We start from the raw sequence: 25,537 nt of genomic DNA, 5'->3' as shown, positions 1-25,537 counted from the left end.
AAAATACTCGACAATTGCACGAAAACTAGCGATTTTCATATGGAAACCCCACACTTGGAAAGCTGGAAAATCACTGAAAAATTATATTTTCAGGTCAAAAAATGGCTAAAATGCTCTAAAATTCGGGATTTTAGGCCTGGAAATCGAAAAACCCCCCGATATAACACCTTTTTTGTGCAAAAAAAAAAACTCAATGAACTGGAAAAAAAAACCGGAAAAAGCCGGGAAAAGAGAGACCAAGAACAAGGAAAAAAAAAGAATGAGAGAGAAATTATAATGAGCATTGGGGGAGAGTTGGAGCTCTTGCTCCAGGAGCCAATGAAATTTGCAAATTTTTTTTCGCGAAAAATTTCCAGAAATTTCCAGCATCTCCTCTGCTTCCAAAACTTCTTCCAAAAGTGCAAAATTAACCAAAAAAAAAATGCCGAAAAATGATCTCTACCAAATGACGAGGCGGCGGCGGCGTGAAATTCAACACCCGATTTCCGACGGAAAAATCCAAAAAAAAAAGAAAAAATTGGCAGACATTGCTGAATAATAGAGGAAGAACATGTACTCGTGTGGTCCATCATCCGGTGTAAAGATTGAAAATTCTAATAGTCCACGGGTAAACACAAAGAGATTTTCAAGTCAAAAGTTCAAGTTTTGACCCAAAATATGAATCTATAAAAAATTTTAAAAAAATCAAATGACCAAATTATTTTAAAATTCCCGCGAAATTAAATAAATGACCTCGTTTTGATGTTTTCGGATAAAATTCGGTAATTTTCCAATTTGTTTTTGCATATTTTTAGACGTTTTAAATTGTAAAATTGGCCTAAAAAATTGATAATATCACTTTAAAATTTTTTCGAAAAAAAAAACATCTAAAAATTAAACGAAAAATTTTAGGAATATTTAAAATTAAGGTATTTTCCGATTTTTTCGGGCGAAATTCATTAATTTTCCAATATTTTTTTGCATATTTTCATACATTTTTCCACGATATAGCGATTTTTAGACAATATAAATTGTAAAATTAGCCTAAAAATCGATAAAGATCACATTTAATTATGTTTTTTTTTCGGAAAAAATATCGAAAAAATTAACGAAAAATGTTTTAAAAATATTGAAAATTAATATATAATTTTTTTTTAAACTTTTTTCGGGCAAAATTTCTAATAATTTTCCAATATTTTTTGACATTTTTCCGCCTTAAAATATCGATTTTTAGTCCTTTCAAACTGTAAAAATGGCCTAAAAAATCGATAAATTTCACAACTAACTATAATATTTTTTGGAAAAATATCTAAAAATTGTTCCATTTTTTTCCGGCAAAATTCTTTAATTTTCTACCATTTTTTGGCAAATTTTAAGATACTTTTTTTGGAAAATCTAATTATTTTCAGGCTTCTGAAACTCTGAATTTCGGTTGAAAATCAACTTTTCCCAAAAAAAAAAAAAATTAAAAAATCTAATAAATCTAGCCGGAAAACGCAAAAAAAAAAATCAAAATTTAGTAATTTATTTGCGCGGGAATTCAAAAATAATTAATTGACTTTTTTTGTGAAATTTAAAAAAAAATCCTAAATAACATATGCAATTTGTGGGTATACATCTATAAAGCTTTCTGAAAAATCTGAAAATCTGAAAAAAACGTATGGCACCGTCGGAAGAAACTCGTCGTAGGTCAAATTTTCCCTCCAAAACTCGAAAAAAGTGCAAACTAACATGGCTGATATCGTCCTGGTTGATAGATTCCCGACTCGCCGTCCTCTTTAACATCATCTTTTGTCGTGTGCTGTAAGAAAAAAAATGTGGAGAAATTCATAGAAAAAAAGCGATTAATGAATTCAAAAGTATGCTCAAAAAAGTGCAGTTTTTTTTTTGGAAAAATGGTGTAGAAAAGCTCTAAAAATCAGATTTTAATGTAAGAAAAATTAGGAAAATTAGGAATTTTTAACACTTAAATTTACACTGTTAAATATTAATAAATAACACCAAATACATTTTTTTTTTGAATTTTCGTGTTTCAAGCTGTTGAAGGCATTGGGGTTAGGGGGTTGGTGTTAGTGGGGGGATATAGCCGGGGTACTGTAGTAGTACTGTAGAGGTACTGTAGTTTTGGAAAAATCGGCTTTTCGTCTTTTGAAGTGATATTGCTTTGAGGTTAGTAGGGGGGTTATGACTGGGGTACTGTAGCAGTACTGTAGAGGTACTGTAGGAGTACTGTAGGATTACTGTAGTTTTGGAAAAAAAAGACTTTTCGTCTTTTAAAGAGGTATTGGATTGGGGTTAGTGGGGGATATGGCCGGGGTACTGTAGGGGTACTCTAGGAGTACTGTAGGATTACTGTAGTTTTAAAAAGGTGGGTTTTTGACTTTTGGAGTATCTTCAAACTTCTAGAATTTTCTTAAAAAATCAGGTTTTAATGGAAAAAATAAAGAAAAATTTGTAATTTTAACACTTAAGTTAAATATTAATGAATAACACAAAATAAATTTTTTTGAATTTTCGCGAAAAAAAAAATAATTCGGAGAACATTTAGTTACTAATTTTCCAGATTTTTAGCATTCCAAAAATTTTTAAATACTTAAAAAAAAAATATAGATTTACTTTGATTTCCAATTTAAAAATTCCAAATCTCCCCAAATCCTACCTTTCTATGCACATTCTCCGCCAAAAACTCGCTTGGCACATTGTCATAATCGTCAAGAATCGCCGTTTCCCTCATATTTGTGCTCGCCGAGCCATATGGTGGTCCTCCAGGACTACGGTAGCCTCCGTTTGTCACAGACGGCCCTCCACCACCGCCCATTGGAACTTCTTCGTATAGATGGCTGGAAAATTTTATTTTACAGAATTTTCTGAAAAATTCAAATTTTTTTTGGGGAAAAAAAGAAATTTCCAGAAATTTTTTCGATATTTTTGGACGGTTCTAAATGATTTTTAAAACACAATTCAGGAAAATTGAAATTAAATTTCTGAATTTTTTTTTCTTTTTTCCAGCTTTTTTAAAATTTCAAATCGGAATTTATGAATATTGTTAGAAAAAAAAATAGTTTTTTCAAAAATCAATTTTTGAGAAAATTGGTTTTTTTTTTCAATTTTCAAAGATTTTTACAGTTCTTCAAAGTTTCCAAAACTGATATTTCTTATAATTTTCCCAATTTTTTTTTTTTGCTGTTGCTATTTTCCAGCTTTATTGATTTGGCTTCAATTTTCAATTTTTTTTTATTTAAAAAAAAATGTTTCAAGGTTTGGAAAAATATTTGTAAAATGAATATCATTTACTATATATAAAGCGCTTATTCCGTTTGTACATAGTTTGTAGTGTATGTAGTCTTTGTAGTCTGTGAAGTTTTGGCTTCTGGAGGGATAGTGAGTTGGGGTTAGTGTAGGGATATAGTCGGGGTACTGTAGTGGTACAGTAGTGGTACGGTAGGAATACTGTAGGGTTACGGTAGTTTCAGAAAATTGGTTTTCAGCCCCAGAAGTAGGCTTTTGCATAATTTTCATGTACTATCCATAAAAATTCAATTTTTTAAAAATATTGTTTTTCATACTGAAAATAGAAAAACAAACAAAAATAAATAAAAATAAAAAAAAATAATTTAAATGAATTTTCAAAGCCATTTTTTCCCAATTTTTCTCTAATTTTTAGTTGAAAAAAAAAATTTCCAGAATTTTTTTCAAGCTTTTTGGCCGTTTCTAAATGCTTTGTTGAAAAAAAAAACTTGAGGAAATTTGAAATTGAATTTACTGAATTTTTTTAATTTTTGCAATATTCCAGCTTTATTGAATTTAATTTTATGGCTTCAATTTCAATTTTTTTTAAATTAAAATTTTTTATCGGAACATTTGAATTATGCCTCCAATTATTAGATTTTTGTTTGTAGGAAAAATATTTTTTTGAATCAATTTTTGAGAAAATAGGGTTTTTTTTTTCAAATTTCAAAGATTTTTTACATTTTTCACATTTCTTAAAATTTTCCAAAACTGATTTTTCTGATAATTTTCCAATTTTTTTTCGATTTTTTCGCTCAAATCTTCCAATATTCTCTAATTTTTTTTTGTTGAAAAAAAAAAAGATTTTTCTAAATTATTAAAAAAAAACGTTTTTTTTTTTAATTTTTGCAATCTTCCAGCTTTATTGAATTGAATTTTAAGGCTTCAATTTCAATTTTTTTAAATTAAAATTTTTTCCGAAGTTCAGCTCTCGAGGCTCAGTTCATGATTTTTGACAAAATTGTATTTTTTCAAAAAAAAAAATTTTTTTAATTTTTTTCGAATATCAGTAACATTTTTTTTCCATTTTTACTATATTTTTTTAAACAAAAATTTCCCAATATTTCCAAAATATTTTCCCATTCAAATCTTCCAATTCCTAACCGATGAGCATCACTTCCGAATCGTGGCCGTCCACCAGTACCCGGCAACGGGTAAACTGTCGCCGATGACGTAAACGACGGTGAGTGACGTGGAACTGGAACACGTGGATATCCTCCTGATGATGACGCAGTTGGTGTCATATTGCCGACGACCTGGTGATGCTGGGGATGATGGGAATGATGCGGTGAGTGCCGATCTTTCCAGTCATCCACATAGAATTGCGGATAAGTCACATTGAGTCGGGGATCCAGCTCGTAGTCGTTCGAGTGTTGACAGACTTGCGGTTTTGCTGAAAAAAAAGTGTATTTTTGAAAGAATAATTCGATTTTACGAAAAATTAAAAAAAAAATTAATTCTCGAATATTTTTTTATGGAACAAAAAATGAAAACATTTTCAACTGAAAATTTAAATTTTGACGATTTTTTTTTGAATTTTAAAACATTTTTCCCTATAAAAAAAAGAGTTTTGCTCAGTTTTTCTAAAAAAAAAATCGATTTTTTAAAAGAAAAATCTGTCAAATTCTATTTTTTTTTTCAACAAAAAAAAAACGAAAACCTGAATATTTTCAACTGAAAATTCAAATTTTGACGAATGTTTTTTTGGAATTTCAAGACATTTTTTCACTAAAAAAAGAGTTTTTCGATTTTTTTAAAGTCAGAGTTCGGTTTTTCAATTTTTCGCTGACGATTTTTTTTTGAATTTCAAAATATTTTTCCCTTAAAAAAAGAGTTTTGCTCAGTCAAAAAACGACTTTTCAGAAAAACTGGGAGAAAAAGTTTTTTTTTTCGATTTTTTTCAAACTGTCGTTAATAAAAGGTTTTTTCTCTGAAAAAATATTTTTCAATGTTTCAAAAAAATGATTTTTTTCTTCGATTTTACGAAAAATTAACGATTTTTTTGAAAAAAAACTGTCTAATTCTAGAAAAAAAAAAAAAAAAAACATTTTCGAATATTTTTATTGAAAAAAAAGTAAAAACCTTCTTTCAACGGAAATTTAAATTTTCGACAGAAAAAAAACTGGAAAAAAGTTTTTTTTTCTTATTTTTTCGGTAAAGTTGTTTTTTTTTCAGAAATTCACTTTTTTTTCAAATTTCTGGAAATTTCAAGACATTTTTTCTTCTAAAAACCCTAAAAATTCATATTTTGAGCAATTTTTTCAATTCCACAAAAGGATTTTCTGCTAAAAAAATTTTTTTTGGTAAGATTTATGTTTTTTCCTGAACTTTTAGTTGAAAAAAAAGTTTTTTGTTCTAAAAATTCAAATTTTTTTGAATTTTCAAATTTTTGGTAATTGTTTGAAAATCAAATATTCGAAGATTTTCTTTTAATAGGTGAAAAATAAGAATTTTAACTGAAGATTTAGATTTTTTTCCATTTTTATGGAAAAAAGTGTCTTTAAGTTTTTTTTAAAACGATTTTTTGTTGATTTTTTGAAAAATCTGAATTTGGTTTTTTTTTCTAAACATTCAAATTTTGACTATACATTTTTCAGAATTTCAACGTTTTTACGATTTTTCAACAAAACGTTTTTTTTTTGGGAATTTGAAAATTGGGGATTTTTTTAAATGTTATTTTTCGAAAAAAGAGATTTTTTCCTGGAATTTTGGATTTTGACGAAAAAATGAATTTTTTCAAAATTCCCAAAAAAAATTTTACAAGAAACACAATTTTTCAAATTTTCAAATTTAATACCCCCACTACTATTTCCTCCTCTTCTTCCATATCCACCACCAGCTCCACCAGCTTGCTGCTCCGCTCGCCGCTCACTCGAATATGCTCCAACCACTCCAAAGTCCTTGTCACTAGCTCCTCGCGGAGCAGCCGATTTTCTCGAAAAAACGACATTTGCCATATTTTCACCTCCTGACGGCTCATATCCACCAGCCATTCGTGAAGATGGTCCCGATGATGATGAAGCCGATTGTGTTCTTGAACCAGATTTTGGAGCAAATAGAGCATCGATATTGGCCGCCGAGCTGGAAAAATAGGTGAAAATGAAAAAAAACATATTTTCGCGAATTTTTAAAAAAAATTCCAAAAGTCGTAGAATGATCCAATTTTTTAGGGAAAATCTAGAGATCAAAAAAATTTTTTTAATCTTTTTTTTCTGAATTTTTGTATGTAATTTGACCATTTTTTGGAAATTTTTCACAAAAATTTTTAAATCCGGCAATTTGCCAATTTTTGCCGATTTTCCGGAAAATTTCAATTCCAGCAATTTGCCGGTAATTTTCAAATCCAGCAAATTAGCAATTTGCCGGAAATTTTCAATTCCAGCAATTTGCCGATTTTCCGACTTGCCGGAAATTTTCAATTCCAGCATTTTGCCGGTTTGCCAATTTGTCGGAAATTTTCAATTCCAGCAATTTGCCAATTCGCCGAAAATTTTCAATTCCAGCAATTCGCCGATTTTCCGACTTGCCGGAAATTTTCAATTCCAGCATTTTGCCGGTTTGCCAATTTTCCGGTAATTCTAAATTCCAGCAATTTGTCGATTTGCCGGAAATGTTCAATTCCAGCAACTTGCCGATTTGCCGGAAATTTCAGGACAAATATAAATTTTCCAATTTTTCCAAATTTTTCCAGATTTTTTCACAAATTTCCATTGTACACACCTAGCCCTTGGCCCCGGTCTGAAATCTTCCTGCTGTTGTTGTGCTCCGCGAGCCGCCCACCGACTTCCAGGCGACTTATGAAGCTCGTCGAGCTCCTGCTTCCGAAATCCGGCTGATGAGCCAATCGAATAGTCATATGACGTTGACATCGGCGCCATCATCACCGGCGGGCTTCCGGTAGATCGAATCGGGTGGTGGATTACTGTAGGTTGGTGATGGTGGTGACGTGGCTGTGTGGGTGGTGGCTGGGATTCTCGGTCACGTGACGGGGGACGCGGATATTGGGACGGTGAGGATGTTTGGTGGTGATGGCGGCGTTCCTGAAAAAATTTTAAAAAATATTTTTTTTGCATTAAAAAATCTATTTTGATTTTTTCGTCTAAAGTTGTGTTTTTTTCGCCAAAAAATCACAATTTTAAAAAGATTTTTTAGAAAAAATTAACATTTTTTAAAATCGAATTTTACCAAAAAAATTGTTTTCGACAATTTTCAAATTAAACGAAAATTTTCGCTATTTTTTTAATTAAAAATTTATTTAGTTTTTTCTTTAGCTTTTTTTCTTTTTTTTTGCCTTTTTAAATATTTTTTTCTATTTTTTCCTCTTTTTTCCTCTTTTGTTCTCTTTATTTTTTTCTTCCTCTTTTTTCTCATCTTTTTTTTTCTTTTTTTCTCTCTTTTTTCCTCTTTTTTTCTCTTTTTTGTTTCTCTTTTTGTCTCTTTTTTTTCTCCTTTTTTCTCTTTGTTTCTCTTTTATTCTCTTTTTTTCTTTTTTTCTCTCTTTTTTCCTCTTTTTTTCTCTTTTTTGTTTCTCTTTTTGTCTCTTTTTTTTCTCTCTTTTTCTCTTTTTTTCTCTCTTTTTTTCTCTCTCTTTTATCTCTTTTTCTCTTTCTCTTTATTTCTCTCTTTTTCTCTTTCTCTTTATTTCTCTCTTTTTCTCTTTCTCCTTTTTTTAAAGTTTTTTTTTCAATCATTCTCTTTTTCTCTTTTTTCTCTTTCTTTTTTCTCTCTTTTTTCTCTTTCTTCTTTTCTCTTTCTTTTTTCCTTCTCTTTTTTTTCTCTTTTTTTGAGTCAAATTTTTTTTAAATCCAAAAATTTTTTTATTTTTATTTTTATCACAAAAAACAAATTTTTTTGGAAATTTTTTGGCGATTTTTTACAAGCGGTTATTGGTAAATTGTGAAAATTTGAATATTTTGGGCACAGTATGGACAGAAAATTTTTGTACAATCAAAAAAAAAAAAACGGCAATTTTCCAATTTTTTGTTCAATTTTAACAAAAAATTTCCTTTTTTTTAAATATATTTTCGAAAAAATCCATTATTAATGTTTATTTTTGATTTTTAAAACCTAAAAAAAATTAAATAAAAAATTTAAAAATATTTTTAGAAACATTGTTTCCAAAAAAACATTTTTTTTCCAATTTTTCCAAATTTTTCCAATTTTTTTTAAAAATTAATTTAATTTAATAATTTTTTCAATTTGAAAAATAATCCAAAAACCCACCGTATGAACCCTCTCATAAAGTATATCATCAGTAGGTCCTCCACCTCCACCACCACCAGTAATTCCTCCTCTCTCCGACGATCCAGACGCTTTTCGAATGCCCATTTTGTTGTAGTCTTTGTAGTCTCCACCACTACTCATATTATTCTTCTGATGATCAGACGATTTTGGCGGGGTCCCGCTGTAAATAAAGAGGTCTCAAACGGAAAATTGGGGGGGAATTTCAAATTTTGAAGCAAAAAATCAAAAATGCATTGGCTTGAAAAAAAAAACGACGCGGATCATCGAAAATTCCAGAGAAATTCGATACTCTTTGTCCATTTTTTTTCTATTTTTTACTAAAAAAAAATTTCCAAAAAAAAAATTTTTGACTTGAAAGAATGATTTTTTTTTCCTCAAAATCTCACAAATTTTGTTGAGCATCATAATACACCGTGCCGGCTCTTTCCCGTTGAGCCTGCTGCTGCTGTTGCTGTTGTTGCTGATCATTCATGACGGCGGAGCACACAGATGCATCGGAGATTTGAGAAATATCTGGAAATTCGGCGAAATTGTGGAGGAGAATTTCACAGGGAAAAGTCACAGTAAAAAAAAACGCAAACGAGAAAAATTTTAGAAAATAGGAAAAGCTCATTTTATTACAAAATTGACACTTAAATTAGTTTGAATAGTGCAGAAGCCTAAAACAGCACGATTATTTTTAGTCAATAAGCTCCAATAAATTTCAAAACCCAAGCTAAACATCAAATTAAAATCACTGTTAAAAAGATAGAATTGCCCAAAAATTTACCAATTTTACTTAAAAAAAACTAGTTAACGGTGGGGTACCGAAATTTAAGACTTTGCTTTTTTAGATCCAAAATTACCTAAAATTACCGAATTTCGTAATGAGACGTTTTTTGAAAATTTCTTTGAAAATTTCTCAAAAAAAAGTTCTGATGGCTCAAAGTTCTGGAAAAAAAGCTCATTTTCAGCTAAAATCACAGATTTTTGCCAACTTCTCGGTGTCGCAGCGTCTAGAACTTAATTTTTATTTAATTATCTTTTTTTAAAAATAAATATTGTGTTCTTTTATTTGGTGTTTATTTATTAATTAAAGACAATTTTCGGTCAGAGGGGCACAAATAAAAGTTACATTTTTGTGCCCCACTGACCGAAAATTGTCTTTAATTAATAAATAAACGCCAAATAAAAGAACACAATATTTATTTAAACAATGATAATTAAATAAAAATTAAGTTCCAGACTCTGCGGCACCGAGAAGTTGGAAAAAATCTGTGATTTTAGCTGAAAATGAGCCTTTTTTCCAAAACTTTGAACCGCCATAACTTTTTTTTGAGAAATTTTCAAAACGTCTCATTACCAAATTCGGTATTTTTCGGTCATTTTGGGTGTAAAAAACAAAGTTTCTAATTTCGGTACTCCATTTTAAATACCTAGTTCAGAATTCTGCATTAGCATATTACCAAAAGTATAAAAAGCTAAAATTATTGCCTAAAAGATACTGCAAAAGCTCCACGAAAACCAAGTGGGGCTTTAATTTCTAAGCTTTTAAATAAACGCAACCGTCAAATTATCAGAAAAATCCCAAAAGCAACAGAAAAATACGCGATTTTAAGCTACAAATTCTTTAGGACCGCCCGGAACTCTAATATATGAAATAAAATTGGTAAAATCCTAAAATCGACAAAAAGGTAACGCAAAAGTTATAATACGAACGCCATCGCCGACACACTTCCAACGAGGAGGCGCAGACGTCAAAGAAGACAGAAGAACACGGCGACAAAAAAGGTATTGAATAGGCCGACGTCGGGGTGAACAAAACGGGTATTCTCATCATCATCATCATCATCATCTCTATGTCTCTCTCTCTCTCTCTCCAACAAGCGACAAACCTATAATCCCTAGTCCAAACTCTTGGCGTGTGTCCACCGACACCGTAAACTGATCACTTTTCGGAGAATTATTCGTGTACTTACGTCGGAAGGAATTTATGGATGGAAAAATCTCGCAGAATCTGCATTTATTGATTTCTCCTCCGAGTAACCTATATCCGAATTAAAACGATTGTGTGAATCGCGGAGAAATAGACAGCAACAAAGTGAAGAAGAAAGTTCGATAAGAACGGAAAACGAGAGTGGATCGAGGATGAACGGACGGACGGACGAACGGACGGAGCACAAAACAAATAGGCTCGTCGAGCGAAAAGTGGAAGGCCAGTAGGAATGTGAAGGAATATGCTCAAATGTCTAAAGTGTGTGTGAAGGAGAATGTGATGGGGTAATTAGAAAATGCCACCTCTCAAGCCCGGAAATTTTTTTGTTAATTTGCACATTTTAGCTAGTAAAATGGCAGAAGCCAAATTTTTTTCTAATTGGAGAGAAGTAAATCAAACTCAGAGGTGGGCCGCGGAAATCGACAAATTGTCGATTTGCCGGAAATTTACAATTCCAGCAAATTGCTGGTTTGCCGATTTGCCGGAATTTTTCAATTCCAGCAATCTGCCGGTTTGCCGATTTTCCGAAAATTTTCAATTCCAGCAATTTGCCGATTTGTCAAAAATGCTAAATTCTGGCAATTAGCCGGTTTACCGATTTGCCGGAAATTTTCAATTCCGCCAATATACCGATTTGCCGGAAATTTCAATTCCGGCAATCTGCCGGTTTGCCGATTTTCCGGAAATTTACAATTCCAGCAATTTGCCGATTTGCCGGAAATTTACAATTCCAGCAATTTGCCGATTTGCCGGAAATTTACAATTCCAGCAATTTGCAGGTTTTCCGATTTGCCGGAATATTTAAATTTCAGCAAATTGCCGGTTTGCCGATTTGCCGGAATTTTCAATTCCAACAATTTTCCGGAAATTTTCAATTCCAGCAATTTCCCGATTTGCCGGAAATTTTTATTTTTATTTCTATAGTAACTTTTCAAGTTGTGAATTAAAGCTAAAAATCTCAGAAAGATTGAGAAAAAAACATTGATTTGACATTTGCAAAAATTCCACCAATTTGCCGATTTGCCTGAAAAAATCGTTTGCCGACCACCCTATTTATAGGATGCGTACAATTTTGCCGAATTGTCGTTTTTCCGGCAAATTCGGTAAACCGGCAATTTGCCGGAAATTTTCATGTCCGACAAACATATACATTCCCAACGATTGGAGTTTTCTGACAACAGTAGAAACAACATTTTTCTAGGGTTTTTCAAAAAATTTAACGCTCAAAACCTAGAAAAAACTCCATCAGTGAACAACGTGGGGAACCAAAATGACGTGGAAACCGTTCAACCAGATTTTGCAAGCATTTCGGTGGTGAAAGAGAACAAGAGACGCAGAGGTGTAAAGTGTGTGTGTGTGTCCGTGTGCACATTGTGCAATACATTTGGGAACGGCGGGAGCACAGGAGGAGAAGGAGACGACGACAAACGTGTTTTAATCATGAGTCACTCGGCTGCTACGTTGGTTTTTTTTTCAAATTTGAAATTATCAAATTGCCAAATTATGAGAAAAACTTGAGAAAAACTGCTACAGTACCACTTGGCGGGAAAAATTTGAAATTCCAGTGAAACTGAGGTAACACGTGGTGCTAGGCTGTCCCATCACGGTTTGATCTACAAAAAATGCGGGAATTTTTGTTGGCCCAAAAATATGTGACGTCAGCACGTTCTTGACCATGCGAAATCAGTTGAAAGAACTCTGCGTCTCTTCTCCCGCATTTTTTGTAGATCTACACCACGTGAGGTAAAAATTGCTATTTTTTCGGCTTTTTTCGCCAGAAAAACGCTTCAGTCTATAGTCTAACAAGGCGTACAAAGAATAACAAATAAACAAGTATTTTCGCCTACTCCTAACCCGATTAACTCCTTCGGGAGGGGTGTGTGAGAAGCGAGAGAGACTTAGACACGACGATGACGGAAACTTTTCAGAATTTCAGATGAGGTTTGAAGAGCACAAGTATGTGAGCATTTTAATGTGTGTGTGTGTGTGCATGAGAAAATTCGTGAGCAAGTATCAGATAGAATTCGGATGGAAAACTTCAAAAATTTTCGACCAAAATTTGACATTTCTTCTTCGAAATTAATTCGCACTCTACACATATTGCCTCAATGGTCCGACTAGGAGCAAATTTTTTTGTCGACAAATTCGGTAAATTGCCCGTTTACCGATTTGCCGGAAATTTCAATTCCGGCAAATTGCCGGTAAGCCGGAAAAGGATGCGTACAATTTTGTCGATTGAAAATGAAATTATGAAATTTCCAAAAAAAAAAATGTGCCGTTTTCCTGCAAATTTGGTGAATCGGCAATTCGCCGGTTTGCCGATTTGCCGGAAATTTTCAATTCCGGCAATTTTCCGATGTGGAAGAAATTTTCAATTTCGGCAATGTGTGCCGTTTTTTTGCCGGAAATTTTCAATTCCGGCAATATTCCGATTTGCCGGAAATTTTTATTTCCGGCAATTTGCCGATTTGCCGGAAATTTCAATTCCTGCAATTTGCCGATTTGCCGGAAATTTTTATTTCCGGCAATTTGACGAGTTGCCGGAAATTTTCAATTCCGGCAATATTCCGATTTGCCGGAAACTTTTAAATCTGGCAATTTGCGGGTTTTTGCCGGAAACTTCAATTCTGGCAAATTGCCGATTAATCGGAAATTTCAATTCCGGCAATATGCCGTTTTTTTTGCCGGTTTTTGCCGGAAATTTAAATTCCGGCAATATGCCGGTTTTTGCCGGAAATTTTAATTCCGGCAATATGCCGGTTTTTGCCGGAAATTTTAATTCCGGCAATATGCCTTTTTTGCCGGAAATTTCAATTCCGGAAATTCGCCGATTTTCCGGAAATTTCAATTCCGGCAATATGCCGTTTTTTTGCCGGAAATTTCAATTCCGAAAATTCGCCGATTTGCCGGAAATTTCAATTCTGGCAATTTTCCGATTAGCCGGAAATTCGCCGATTTGCCGAAATTTCAATTCTGGCAATTTGCCGGAAATTTGCCAATTTTCCGGAAATTTTCAATTCCGGCAATATTCCGATTTGCCGGAAATATTAATTCCGGCAATTTGCCAACTTGCCGGAAATTTTTAATTCCAACAATTTGCCGATTTGCCGAAATTTTTTAGCAAACTCGGCAAATCGGCAGTTGCCGTTTTTTCGGTAAATTTGGCCAATTTGCCGGAAATTTCAATTCAAACAATTTGCCAATTTGCCGGAAAAAATCGTGGTTAATTGCTTAATTTTCATAGGAAAATAGTTAAGGAATCGGGAATTTTCTTGAAATTTTCTCGAGAAAAAAAAAAGCTATGTGTCAGCCGGAACAGCTCGTCATGAGGAATAGAAAATCAGATTCTGAAGGTCGAGACGAGACGCAGACACATCAAAAACCCACCCCAATTATCTCGTCAAATCAGACGGCGGAAAAGATAAGACAACTGATTAGAAGTGATCTACCAGCAAGGCGTGGAATTTCACTTATTCGGAAGAATTTGGCGAAAAAAACCTGATTTTTCGAAATTTTGAGCGGTTCAAAAGCGCCAAATTTGGAAAAAATCGTGAATTTCTCAAATTTCTCACCCGAAAACCCATACATGGGACCCCAGGGGACCACTCAAAAGTACAAAAAACTTTTGGAATTTGGTTCGGAAAAAGTTCGAGTGAAGACATATGTGGGATATTGGGGATTGTTAAATATGTTTTTTTTATACCCAAAATTACCAAAAACTACCGAATTTCGTATTGAGACGTTTTGAAAATTTCTCAAAAAAAAGTTATGGCGGTTCAAAGTTCTGCGAAAAAATGCTCATTTTCAGCTAAAATCACAGATTTTTCCAACTTCGCAGCGTCTGGAACTTAATTTTTATTTAATTATCACTATTTAATAAATATTGTGGTGTTTTATTAGGCGTTTATCCGTACATTTTCGGTAAGTGGGGCACAAAAATGTAACTTTTATTCGTGCCCCACTGGCCGAAAATGTACGAAAAAACGCCTAATAAAACACCAAAATATTTATTTAAGAGTGATGATTAAATAAAAAATTAAGTTCCAGACTCTACGACACCGAGAAGTTGGAAAAATTGTGATTGTAGCTGAAAATGAGAATTTTTTCCAAAACTTTGAACCCCCATAATTTTTTTCTGAGGAATTTTCAAAAGGTCTAATTACGAAATTCGGTAGTTTTGGGTCATTTTGGGTGTAAAAAAGCAAAGTCTCAGATTTTCAAAAAAAAAAATTCTCAAAAATCTGATCGTTTTCACATCGAAAAATCTATCTCAAACTGATTTTTTTCCAGATTTCCTATTGAAAAACGAGCTTAACAGCGACTATTTTCTTCAAAAATCATGGAAAAAAACCGCCAAAAAACAAGGAGCACTTCTCTGCTAATACCCGAGATTTCCGGAAAACACACAAAAAAAGATGGAAAAAAACGAAAAATGTGCGGGGAAAAGAAGAGGTCCCCGCGCGAGAGGAGATGTCTTCATGTAAAAGTGAGTGAGCAAAATCGTCGGGGCCCACGAGCAGAAAAAAATGAGCAAAAAGAGCAAAAAAGGGGAGAAGCTCTTCGCTTCTTCCCTCTATTTCTCTCGTTTAGAGCAACTTTTCTCCAAGTTTTTACTTGGAAAACAGGGGAGATAAGGAGTGTAGGTTTTGCAGTGCAGAACAGGCGTGGGCGGCAAATTGGGCAAATTGAGACAATTTGCCGGTTTGCCAATATGCCACTTTGCCGGTTCGCCCATTTGCCGGAAATTTTCAATTCCGACACTTTGCCGATTTGCCGATTTTCCGGAAATTTTCAATTCCGGCAATGTGCCGATTTGCCGGAAATTTTCAATTCCGGCAATTTGCCGGTTTGCCGATTTGCCGAAAAAAAAGTCGTTTGCCACCCACCCTTGGTGAAGAAATTGTGAAATTTCCAGAAAAATTGGAATTTTGGCCTCGAAAATGTAGATGAACACCTATAAAATGGTGCAAGCGCGCTCCACTGCCAAATAGAAACGCCCCGCCCCAAAACGTTGGGTCTCGTTAGGTATCGGCGGGAAATTCATAAATTCAAAAGTTTCCGATTATTTTTTGCCGATTTCATCTGTTTTTAAGCATTTTTTGAAATAAAAATCAGGGAAAAACGACGAAAAATTCTAAAAAAAACTGGTAAAAGCGCTTTTACCAGTTTTAAAGAATATTTCGTCGTTTTTCATTATTTTTATTTCAAAAAAAGCTTAAAACCAGCCAAATCGGCAAAAAAAAACTATCGAAAACGTTAGAATTTACGATTTAGCCGTCAAATTCCCAACGAGACCCAACGTTTGTGGACGAGGCGCGTTTGCATAATTTTATAGGCGTTCTCCACATTATTAGGGCCAAAAAATGCCATTTTTGCCTATTTTTTCGCTAAAATCTAGTAACTTTTCACAAAAAAGAGCTCAAAGCCGCCAATTTTGAGCCCAGAAACCCGGATAAAAAGTTGACGGGAAATTTGTGGTGGGGGGGGGGGGGGAGGTGAAGCGCGTCTAACACGTTGGGAGTTACCCGTCCAAATTGCAGGGTTCGTGTCACTTTCCCACCATCGCCGGAGCCACTAATGAGCTCACGACCGGGGTTGTGATTGAGCTCGCGGAGCTACAAAGTTGGACATTATATCCGATTACTACCCACCTCGCGGAAAATGGAAAACTCACTGATTTTAGAAGTTTTGGAAGCTGGGAATAATTTTGAAAGTGATGGGGAATAAAAGGTTGTGGGATTTTTTTGCTGGGGGTCACGGGTGGAAAATTTAAATTTTTTTTTTAAAATTAATTTTAAATTCGTAGATTTTTAAAACGATTTAAAAAAAAAAAGAATTTCAAAATTTTTATACAAATCGACTTAAAACTCAGGGGTTTATAGGTTTTTGAGCAAAACTCTGGAAAATTTCAAATTTTTTCAATTTTTTTTCACAATTTAAGTTCTTTCTACGAAAAAATGGTCCAATTTTGGATATAAAAAAAAAACCTAATTTTTTTGGAATTAAATTTGGAAAATTTTTTATCGATTTTCTAGGATTTTAAGCGGTAATTTCAGAAATTTCAGAAAAAAAAGTGGTTAAAAAATCAACAAAAAAAATAAAAAAGTACCATTCGGAACGCTTGTGATAACGTTGTAGTTCTGTAGAAAAGAACAAAAAAAAACTACAAACGGAACAAAAAAAGAAAACATTTTTTGCTGAAAAAAAACATGGGAAAAAACAAAAAAAAGAACAATAACGCGTAGTTTTCAGGGCCTACAACAAAAAAAAATAAAAAAATTAATTAAAAATTCTAAAAAATCTGGAATTTTTAAGCGAAAAATTTCGACTTTTTCCCCAAAAATTGCTTTAAAAATCGCATTTTTTTTTTAAATTCAGAGATTTCTCAAAAAAATTTGGAATTTTTACGAGTCACTTTCAAAAAAAATCCGCATAAAAATTCCAGAAAAACTACTAAATATATACGTTTCTACTAGATATCTACAATCAATTGGGGGGCTGAATTATGGAGAAATTGAACCAACAAAAAAATTAAATTGGTTATAACGAGAAGCTCTTCACCGAATCCACCATTTTGTTGTAGCCGTTCTGGAAAAAAAAATTTAAATTTAAAAAATTAAAAAAATCACTTTTTTTGCGATTTTCTAGATTTTTAAACCTAATTTTTTTTTGAAAATTTATTTTTTGGTGATTTTTAGGTTTTTTCTGGAAAAAAAAATTTAAATTTTAAAAATTTTGAAAATCATATTTTTGCGATTTTTCCGATTTTTAATCCAAAACAAATTTTTAATTTAAAAAAATTTAAAAATCATATTTTTTGCGATTTGTAATCCTAAAATTGATTTTTTTTCGAATTTTTCAGTGATGTTTAGGTTTTTCTGAAATAAAAATTAAATTTTAAATAAATCATATTTTTTGCGATTTTCTAGATTTTTAATTTTAAAAATTGATTTTTTTTTCGAATTTTTAGGTGATTTTTAGGTTTTTCTAAAAAAAAATTTAATTTAAAAAACTCAAAAAAATCAAATTTTTTGCGATTTTCTAGAACTTTAATCCTAATTTTTTTTTTTGAAAATTTACCTAAATATTAAAAATTAATTAATTTTTTCAAAAAAATTAAAATTTAAAATACTTCAACGATAATTTTCCTCTGTTTTGCTATTTTTTTAAAAGTTTTTTTTTTCAAAATTAATTTTTTTTTTAATTTTTGAAAAAAAATTAATTTTTGAAAATATTTTTCCACAAAATTCTACCGAAATTCGATCCGAAATGTGCTCTTTTTGCTGCTCATTTCGTCCATAATTACTAATTCCCATCAGTAACATGACCAGCGGCAGATGTAACAGTGAGTAGAAGAACAATTTTCGACTGTTTTTCGCGTCGGGAGCCTTGTAGAATTTGTAGGATAGGTAGACGAGGTACGCGTTCACTGGAAGAGAATCTGGAAAAATTTTCGGAATTTTATTTAGGGATTTTTGGAGGATTTTCGTGGTTTTTGGGCAACTTTTAGTGCAAAAAAAATCGAAAATTTCGATAAAAAATCAATTTTTTTCCCGATTTTTTTTTAAAATTGCAATAATTTATTTTGAAACCATATTTTAAAACTGAAATTCAAAAAATTGAGGATTTTAGCACAAAATCATTGAAATAATGATATTAAGAACAAAAAATTCACAATTTTGCTCCAAAAATACGGTACCGGGATTCACCACGACAATTTTTGTTTAACGCGAAAATGTGAGTGCCTTTAAAGAGTACTGTAGTTTAAAATTTTTGTTTTAAAACTTTCCATAGTTTTTCATTAAATAAAAATATTTTTAGCAAAAAACGTTGAAAATCGATGATGAAAATTGTCAGAGTTTAAAACTACAGTACTCTTTAAAGGCGCATACCTTTTCGAATTTAGTGAAAAAATTGTCGTGTCGAGACCTGGTACCGTATTATTTTTGGCGAAAAATTGTGGATTTTTTAGTTAAAATCATTATTTTCACTGATTTCGATGTTCTTTTTTTCAATTTTTTCGCCAAAAATACGGTACCGGGTCTCGACACGACAATTTTTTCACTAAAAGTCGACAATTTTTGATTAAACTCGAAATAGTCTGCGCCTTTAAAGAGTACTGTAGTTTCAACTTTTTGTTTCTGCAGATTTTAATTGATTTTACTTTGTTTTCCATTAAAAAAATGCATTTTTAGCGAAAAATCGATAGAAATGAAATTACAGTACTCTTTAAAGGCGCAAACCTTTTCGAAATTCACGAAAAATTGTCGTGTCGAGACCCGGGTACCGTAGTTTTGGCACTTTATTTCAAATTTTGACAAAAAATCATGGAAATTTCGGTTTTTTCTCTCGAAAAACACAAAAAAAGTGAAATTTTTTCGATTTTTAGGTTAAAAATCTGATTTTTTTTCGTGTTTTTTATCCAAAATTTTCAGCACCTATAGCAAAGGTGAGCGTTGTCAAGTCTGTAAGCGGAGCAGCGATGGAGCACAATCCGAGTAGAGCAACACTGTGACGAAGTGACGTCACACGGCACAACCGCTCATTTGTCACACACATTACGCGGTAGCCGGCCTGGAAAAAATATTTAAATTTTTGTTAAATTTCAGTTAAAAATTTCAGAAAAAAATGGAATTTTTTCGTGATTTTTTTTTTTGGAAAAATTTGAAATTTTTTCAATTTTCAACTCTTTTTTCTTGAAAAATTGCAATTTTTTAACGATTTTTTTCTTGAAAAATTACAATTTTTAAACTATTTTTTAGACAATTACCTTACTATAATCGCCTCTCAAATTCCAGCTAAGACCATTAAAATGTGGAAATTGCCATGAAAAAAGAATAGTTGCCAGGCACCAGGCAGCCGGATCCAGGTACCCGGTGGCTGCAGCATATCCCATTAGTGGTGGAATTGCTCCAACTACGGCTCCGGCCCATGTGCATCCGATATGAGAACGTTTCATCGGAGTGTAGACGCCTGGAAATTTGAATTTTCGACATTTTTATAAAGGAAAATTAGATTTTTCTAGTTTTTTAAAGGAAAAAACGGCCAATTTTGCGATTTTTTTGCTTGAAAAATGCGTTTTTTAAACGTTTTTTGGAGCAATTTTTATGTTTTTTTCAGGGTTTTTTCTTGAGAGAAATTGAAAAATTGTTTTTTATTCAAGAAATGAATTTTTTTTTAAAAATTTTTTAAATAAATTTTCTAGTTTTAAAGTGAAAAAAATGGCAAAAAAATTAGATTTTTTGAAGCAGTCTGCATTCATTTTTTCATTTTTAATTGGAAAAATTGAATTTTTCCAGTTTTTCGAGTGAAAAACGGCAAATTTTGCGATTTTTTGGATTGAAAAATGCGTCTTTTAAAGCTTTTTGGAGCAATTTTCAACTTTTTATTCAAGAATTTTGTGATTTTTCAGAGGTTTTTGAAGCTTTTTGCTTTTTTTTTTTTCAGATTTTTCAGATTCAAAAATGTATTTTTTTTTTCGGTTTTTTATCGAGAAAATTGATTTCTTTTTTTTTTTTGAAAAACTGGAAATCCAGCGAATTTTTATAAATTTTGATGGATTTTTGAATGAAAAATGCCAAATTTTTCGAGTTTTTGAATGGAAAATGCGTTTTTTTTACTTTTTTCAGCGATTTTATCGGGGTTTTCAAGGAAAATTTTAAAGATTTTTTCAATTTTTTATAGGTTTTTTTTGAAGCTTTTCGCCTTTTTTGTTCAGTTTTTTCAGTGAAAAAATTGGTTTTTATTTAAAAAAAAAACTGGAAATTCAGTGAATTTTCATCAATTTTCATAGTTTTTGAGTGAAAAAAGGCCAATTTTTCGAGATTTTTTTCCGAAAATCACGTTTTTTTTCAGCTTAAAATTCAAATTTCAAAAAAATCAACGTTTTCCTCAATCTTAGCCAGCACCTGCATAAATAAACCAGTTAAGAGCTCCAAGAGCCGCAGCCAACGGGTTCGCATAATACGCGAGAAGCCCGATTCCAGTGAGCCCAGTGACTCCGGCAAACGTGAAGGCGTGAAGTGGAGAGAATCTGGAAGTTTTCATGAAAATTTGGTGTTTTTTCAATAAAAAATTCATTTTTTGGAGCTATTTTTCAGTTTTTCCACGGAAAATTCGCATTTTATGCTATAAAATTCAATTTTTGGTATTTTTCCATAGAAAATGCTGAAAAATTCGGATTTTCCTATGCACAACTAAAACTCTCGTCTGTGTTCTTCTCATTTGTGCATCATACGGAGCCTCTAGCAGTTGATTACACGCATTTAAGGGAGAAAACGGCCAATTTTACGAGTTTTTAGCTTAGAAAATGCGTTTTTAAAGCTTTTCGGGCCAATTTTTAAGATTTTTCGGCGATTTTATCGGGGTTTTCTAAAAATTTTGAAGGATTTTGTGATTTTTCATAGGCTTTTTGAACCTTTTTGCATTTTTCGCCGATTTTTTATTGGAAAAATGGGATTTTTTTTAATTAAAAAGTGTTTTTTTTTGGTTTTTATTTTGATAAAATGTTTTGTATTTTTAAAAAATGTACTTTTAAAATTTTTTAAAAACAAATTTTCGTGGTTTTTCAAGCGAAATACGGCAAATTTTTTGAGATTTTGCTTGAAAAATGCGTTTTTCAAGCTTTTTGGAGCAATTTTTATGATTTTTCAGTGATTTTTTGGGAGAAATTGAGAAATTAAGGGATTTTTAGAAAATTTTAAAGAATTTTGTGAGTTTTCAAAAGGTTTTTGGTTTTTTAATTGATTTTTAATTGGAAAAATTGGATTTTTCTAGTTTTTTAAGTGACAAAATAGGCATATTTCGCGAGATTTTAGTTTGAAAAATGCGTTTTTCAAGCTTTTTGGAGCCATTTTTATGATTTTTCAATGATTTTTTTGAGAGAAATTTAGAAATTAAGGTTTTTTCTTGAAAATTTCAAAGAATTTTGTGATTTTTCATGAGGTTTTTGGTTTTTTGCTGAAAAATTCGGATTTTTCAATATTTTTTCTTCCAAAAACCGTCCAAACCCGCACCTATGCACAACTAAAACTCTCGTCTGTGTTCTTCTCATTTGTGCATCATACGGAGCCTCTAGCAGTTGATTACACGCATTTGCAGCCGATGAGAGCAGAAATGTGCCTGAAAACTGCACTTTTTTCGCGGGTAAATTTGCACAAAAACCCACCAACAGTGGCGGCGATCAGCGAGTCAGCGGCAACTGGCACTGGCGCCATTAAAACTCCACAGGTAGCTGGAAAAATTCGAATTTCATTAGTTTTTAGCTTGAAAAACCAGTTTTTAAACCTGTAGAAGCAACGAAAAGACTCAATTTTGACTTGCAAAGCGCCAAATAGTCGGCCGCCAGATTTTTAGTCTCCATTTTATACCATTGCTGTAGATATTGATCGCCGACTGAAAAAAAAAATGATTTTTGGAACAAAAAAAATGTGGGAAAATTGCTTTACAACATGCCTATGGGGCCACAATGACCGAATATCATGATTAAAAAAATTCCAAAAATTCAAAAAATTTTCTAGATTTTATATGATTTTTTTTTTGAAAATTGGAAAAATCTCAGTTTTCACCTAATTAGTTTTGAATTTCCGCCAATTGAATTCGTTCGTTGGAGCGTGCTTGCATTATTTTTATAAATTTATTTTATTTATTCTCATTAAATATTTCACTGATTTGCTTCATTTTCTATGTTTTTTCCTCAGAAAATGAAAGAAATAAACAAGAAAAATGAAGAATGATCACTAAAAATTAAAGGTGGAGTAGAGTTAAAAAAAAAAACCGAATATAACTGTTAAAAAATTTTTAAAACATTCCTAAATTTTTTATGTTTTTTTTAGTTTTTCAAAAATCAAAGAAACGGCTGAATAAATTTGAATTCCCGCGCAAATGAGCGACGTCATTTTTGATATTTTCGCGTTTTCTGGCTAAATTCGTCGGGGTTTTTTTTCAATTTTCTCTTCTATATTTGATTTGAAACACCGTTTGTCAATTATTTAAAATAGTTATTTTGAAAAAAATTAATAATAAATATTAAATTGCGGATTTTAGGCCAATTTTGACATTTCTGGCAATTTCCTTAGGGTTATCAAGTTTTTTTTTTCACGGGAAAGTTGTTAAATAATTGACAAACGGTGTTTCAAATCAAATATAGAAGAGAAAATGGAAAAAAAACCCCGACGAATTTAGCCAGAAAACGCGAAAATATCTAAGATGACGTCACTCATTTGCGCGGGAATTCAAATTTATTCAGCCGTTTCTTTGATTTTTGAAAAATTAAAAAAATCATAAAAAAATTAGAAATTTTTTAAAATTCTTTTTACAGTTATATTCGGTTATTTGGGTGCATTTTCTGTCATTTAAAGCAAATAAATTTTTTGACTCCACTCAATCTTTAATTTTTAGTGATCATTCTTCATTTTACTTGTTCATTTCTTTCATTTTCCGAGGAAAAAACATAGAAAATGAAGAAAATCAGTGAAATAATGAGAATAAATAAAATAAATAAACAAAAATAATGCAAGCGCGCTCCAACGAACGAATTCAATTGGCGGAAATTCAAAATAACTAGGCGAAAAATGTGATTTTTTCAATTTTCATATAAAAAATCATATAAAATCTAGAAAAATTTTTTTGAATTTTTTTATCATCATATTCGGTCATTGTGACCCCATAGGCATGTTTTAAAGAAATTTCTCCAGTCCACCTTTAAATAATTTTACCAATTATATCGATATCTTTTTTGTGTCGTTTTCCGGATAAATCTAAAATTTGCGTGTCTGGACGTGGTTTTTTCGGCGAAGCCAACGGCATTTCCTCGTCTAGCGGTTTTGCCTGAAATTATAGAGCTATGAAGCTACTTTTCCACCCGGCTTTTACCCTGGGAAGCACGGAATTTACTGCGGAAGTGTGGAAAACTGCTTGACTAGTCGACGGCGTGAAGCCCACCCGAGAGCACATTAATATATGCCTGCTGAGCATTTTTTTGGGGACCCGAGTTGTCTGGTAAATCAAAAATTATTAATTCGATTGAAAAACTGTGAAAACTTTACAGAAAAATGATTAAAAATTAAATAAATTCGGGCGTTGAGAGCTGTGGATTTACGGTAAAGAAGGCGCGCTGGCGGGATTCCGGAGCATCGTTGTTGGCGGACATTTAAATCATAGTTTAATATTTTTTTTACTAAATTTTGATTTTCTATATTATTTCTAGAGAATTTCTCGATTTTCAAAGAATTTCTTTTTGAAAACAAACATTCCCTTGAATATAACGTGAAAAATTGCTTTAAACATTCATTTCCTGCTAGAAAAACACTCGGGAAATAAATTTCTCCGCTGTTTTATCTATTTTTGCAATTTTCCTCATGATAACGCCTACAATTTCATTCGGTTTTTGCTGGGAATCTCTATGCAATATTCTTTTCTACTCGGTGAGTGCTTTCATCCGATTTTAGCAAGTTTCGATCTAAAATTTTCAGTTTTGCCCCACTCAACGTGTCATTTGCTCGGAGAAAAGCATTTGTGAATGTGCTGAAGCATAATAAAATGTTTAAAATTTTTCTTTATGACTAAAAATCGAGAAAAAACACAGGAAATCGCTAAATTAAGCATCTAGTCGGCGGGATTTTCAGTATTTCCAGGCGTCGGTGTGTGCTGGAAGCTGCTTGAGTCGATCCGCGTACATTTTTGAGTGACCCTGAAACAAAAATCAATTGGTTTTATGGATTTTTAGGTTAAAATATGCTAAAAATTGAATTTTCAGCACGATTTCAGCACGCTTACCTTCATCATCTCGGCCTTATTGTATCCGGCGCTCTCCCAGCAGCGGGCGAAATAGGCGACGGCCAACGTGGCAGTCCAAAGGCCTCTTTTGTCCCAAAAAGCGTTCTTGAGGAAATATGTGGCGGTGAAGGTACCCATTCTGCAAAAAAACTGGCATTTTTTAAAAGAAAACTCGGAGAAATACAGAAAATCAAGAGAAATTAAGGGAAAATCAGCAATTTTAGGGATTTTTTATTGAAAAATCATTATTTTCCTATAGAAACTAAATTTCAGATGAAAAAATGAAGAACTGACTCTAAAAATCTTAAAATCCACGTAATTTTCATTTAATTCATTTTCAATAACTTTCACTTTAACGCCTATTAAACGTGAATTATAGGTGAAAAATAACGTATTTTATCAATATTTCAATAAAGAAAAATAAGAAAAAATCAATAAAATCCCGAAAAATCGATTAAAAACCGGCAGAAAATAAATTCGACGACAAATAAAATGTGAGACAACGACGCTCCGATATTTCGGTGGCGCGTGTTGTTTAGCAGTTTGTGAAAAGGGTGGTTTTTCAAATAGGGGTTTTGTGGAAATAGTTTTTGTTAGGTTTTCCAAGCGAAAAATAATGGTTTAATCATTGGAAAATTGAATGAATCGACTGTGAACAACTCCTCAACAAATTTCAATAGATAAGCTCTTGCAAAGTTTTAAAAAGTAAAACCAGCGTCCACTTCAAGCGGTCAAAACCAAAATCAAAACCTTCAAATTTTTACTATATAAATCCAAAAAAGATTACTTGGAGGTATGGGGAATCGAACCCCAGACTTCTCGCATGCAAAGCGAGCGCTCTACCCCTGAGCTATACCCCCATATTCTGCTTGATTGCAATAGGAAAAGAGGAGTCTACGGGTGTAACGAAAGCGAGTAAATCTTGAATTGATGCGTTTTCCTGTTAGATTATCATTGAACCACTCCTTCAGGGTTGAATTTGTCTTTCTGCATTCAGGTTTACCTCGAATTCTTGAATTTCGGCCTGTTTTTCTCTTTTAAAATCAATCATAATTAAATCAAATTGTCAGGGACTAACTTCCCAACTGCAACAACCACGCTCCATTGATAACAATTCTAGGCCATCACTCATTTTTTGAATTAATTTCCCGATTTTTCTCGAATGTTTTCAGCATGTTTTTGCGGAATCTTTCTGGAATTCTTGAAAAATTCTTTTGAAATCGTTAAATATGAAAAATTAGGTTCATTTTAACATAAAAACCGTAATTTTCTGTC

At 32.2% G+C, this 25,537-nt stretch overlaps 4 protein-coding genes and 3 non-coding genes across 9 annotated transcripts in view; 3 read left to right on the top strand and 4 right to left on the bottom strand.

Moving 5' to 3' along the window:
- The window catches only part of tbc-17, a gene marked incomplete at both ends in the record, with an annotated part of 31,155 nt that extends 22,131 nt beyond the window's left edge, over positions 1-9,024 (bottom strand). For 2 of the 3 annotated variants that reach the window (NM_001027264.8, NM_001267426.3), the window contains 7 exons: positions 1,711-1,780; positions 2,639-2,819; positions 4,372-4,660; positions 6,065-6,348; positions 6,988-7,307; positions 8,491-8,671; positions 8,898-8,983. In NM_001027264.8, coding sequence (NP_001022435.2) covers positions 1,711-1,780; positions 2,639-2,819; positions 4,372-4,660; positions 6,065-6,348; positions 6,988-7,307; positions 8,491-8,671; positions 8,898-8,983 — 1,411 coding nt within the window. Of the gene's footprint in view, positions 1-1,710; positions 1,781-2,638; positions 2,820-4,371; positions 4,661-6,064; positions 6,349-6,987; positions 7,308-8,490; positions 8,672-8,897 lie in introns of all 3 variants that reach the window. The other variant, NM_001027263.7, reaches the window with a different exon arrangement.
- A 7,646-nt stretch (positions 9,025-16,670) lies between these two features.
- On the bottom strand, positions 16,671-23,482 carry cox-10 (Protoheme IX farnesyltransferase, mitochondrial). Its single transcript, NM_064307.7, has 10 exons — positions 23,360-23,482; positions 23,203-23,314; positions 21,773-21,880; positions 21,654-21,719; positions 21,502-21,607; positions 20,395-20,519; positions 19,257-19,459; positions 18,925-19,060; positions 17,740-17,927; positions 16,671-17,074 (listed from the first exon to the last, which is right to left on the bottom strand). Exons 1-10 carry the CDS (start codon positions 23,459-23,461, stop codon positions 17,027-17,029), a joined length of 1,194 nt encoding a protein of 397 aa, NP_496708.2. The 5' UTR covers positions 23,462-23,482; the 3' UTR covers positions 16,671-17,026.
- A 92-nt stretch (positions 23,483-23,574) lies between these two features.
- Positions 23,575-23,632, top strand: Y38E10A.30. The gene has a single exon (NR_051806.1). It is a non-coding gene; the product is annotated as an Unclassified non-coding RNA Y38E10A.30 (non-coding RNA).
- A 157-nt stretch (positions 23,633-23,789) lies between these two features.
- Y38E10A.33 (Nodule Cysteine-Rich (NCR) secreted peptide) lies at positions 23,790-24,043 on the top strand. Its single transcript, NM_001351922.2, has 2 exons — positions 23,790-23,910; positions 23,959-24,043. The coding sequence occupies exons 1-2, from the start codon at positions 23,845-23,847 to the stop codon at positions 24,019-24,021; spliced, it is 129 nt and encodes a 42-aa protein (NP_001338829.1). The 5' UTR covers positions 23,790-23,844; the 3' UTR covers positions 24,022-24,043.
- On the bottom strand, positions 24,023-24,401 carry Y38E10A.24 (Complex I-B12). The gene is made up of 2 exons (NM_064306.7): positions 24,263-24,401; positions 24,023-24,176 (listed from the first exon to the last, which is right to left on the bottom strand). The coding sequence occupies exons 1-2, from the start codon at positions 24,398-24,400 to the stop codon at positions 24,108-24,110; spliced, it is 207 nt and encodes a 68-aa protein (NP_496707.1). The 5' UTR covers position 24,401; the 3' UTR covers positions 24,023-24,107.
- A 637-nt stretch (positions 24,402-25,038) lies between these two features.
- On the top strand, positions 25,039-25,122 carry Y38E10A.31. The gene has a single exon (NR_051805.1). It is a non-coding gene; the product is annotated as an Unclassified non-coding RNA Y38E10A.31 (non-coding RNA).
- Y38E10A.t1 lies at positions 25,051-25,122 on the bottom strand. The gene has a single exon. It is a non-coding gene; the product is annotated as a tRNA-Ala (tRNA).
- Positions 25,123-25,537: the final 415 nt, after the last annotated feature.

Source organism: Caenorhabditis elegans, chromosome II (assembly GCF_000002985.6).
Source record: "Caenorhabditis elegans chromosome II".
NCBI classification, from domain to species: domain Eukaryota; kingdom Metazoa; phylum Nematoda; class Chromadorea; order Rhabditida; family Rhabditidae; genus Caenorhabditis; species Caenorhabditis elegans.
This window is presented reverse-complemented; position numbering and strand designations above follow the sequence as displayed.

Coding starts and splice junctions, on each gene's coding strand:
- Y38E10A.33 (NM_001351922.2), top strand. CDS start 23,845: ATGATAACGCCTACAATTTCATTCGGTTTTTGCTGGGAATCTCTATGC. Junction 23,911..23,958: donor GCAATATTCTTTTCTACTCG/GTGAGTGCTTTC, acceptor TAAAATTTTCAG/TTTTGCCCCACTCAACGTGT.
- cox-10 (NM_064307.7), bottom strand. CDS start 23,461: ATGCTCAGCAGGCATATATTAATGTGCTCTCGGGTGGGCTTCACGCCG. Junction 19,460..20,394: donor TAACTGGTTTATTTATGCAG/GTGCTGGCTAAG, acceptor TCAAATTTCCAG/GCGTCTACACTCCGATGAAA. Junction 19,061..19,256: donor TGAGAGGCGATTATAGTAAG/GTAATTGTCTAA, acceptor TATTTTTTCCAG/GCCGGCTACCGCGTAATGTG.
- Y38E10A.24 (NM_064306.7), bottom strand. CDS start 24,400: ATGGGTACCTTCACCGCCACATATTTCCTCAAGAACGCTTTTTGGGAC. Junction 24,177..24,262: donor ATAAGGCCGAGATGATGAAG/GTAAGCGTGCTG, acceptor TTTTTGTTTCAG/GGTCACTCAAAAATGTACGC.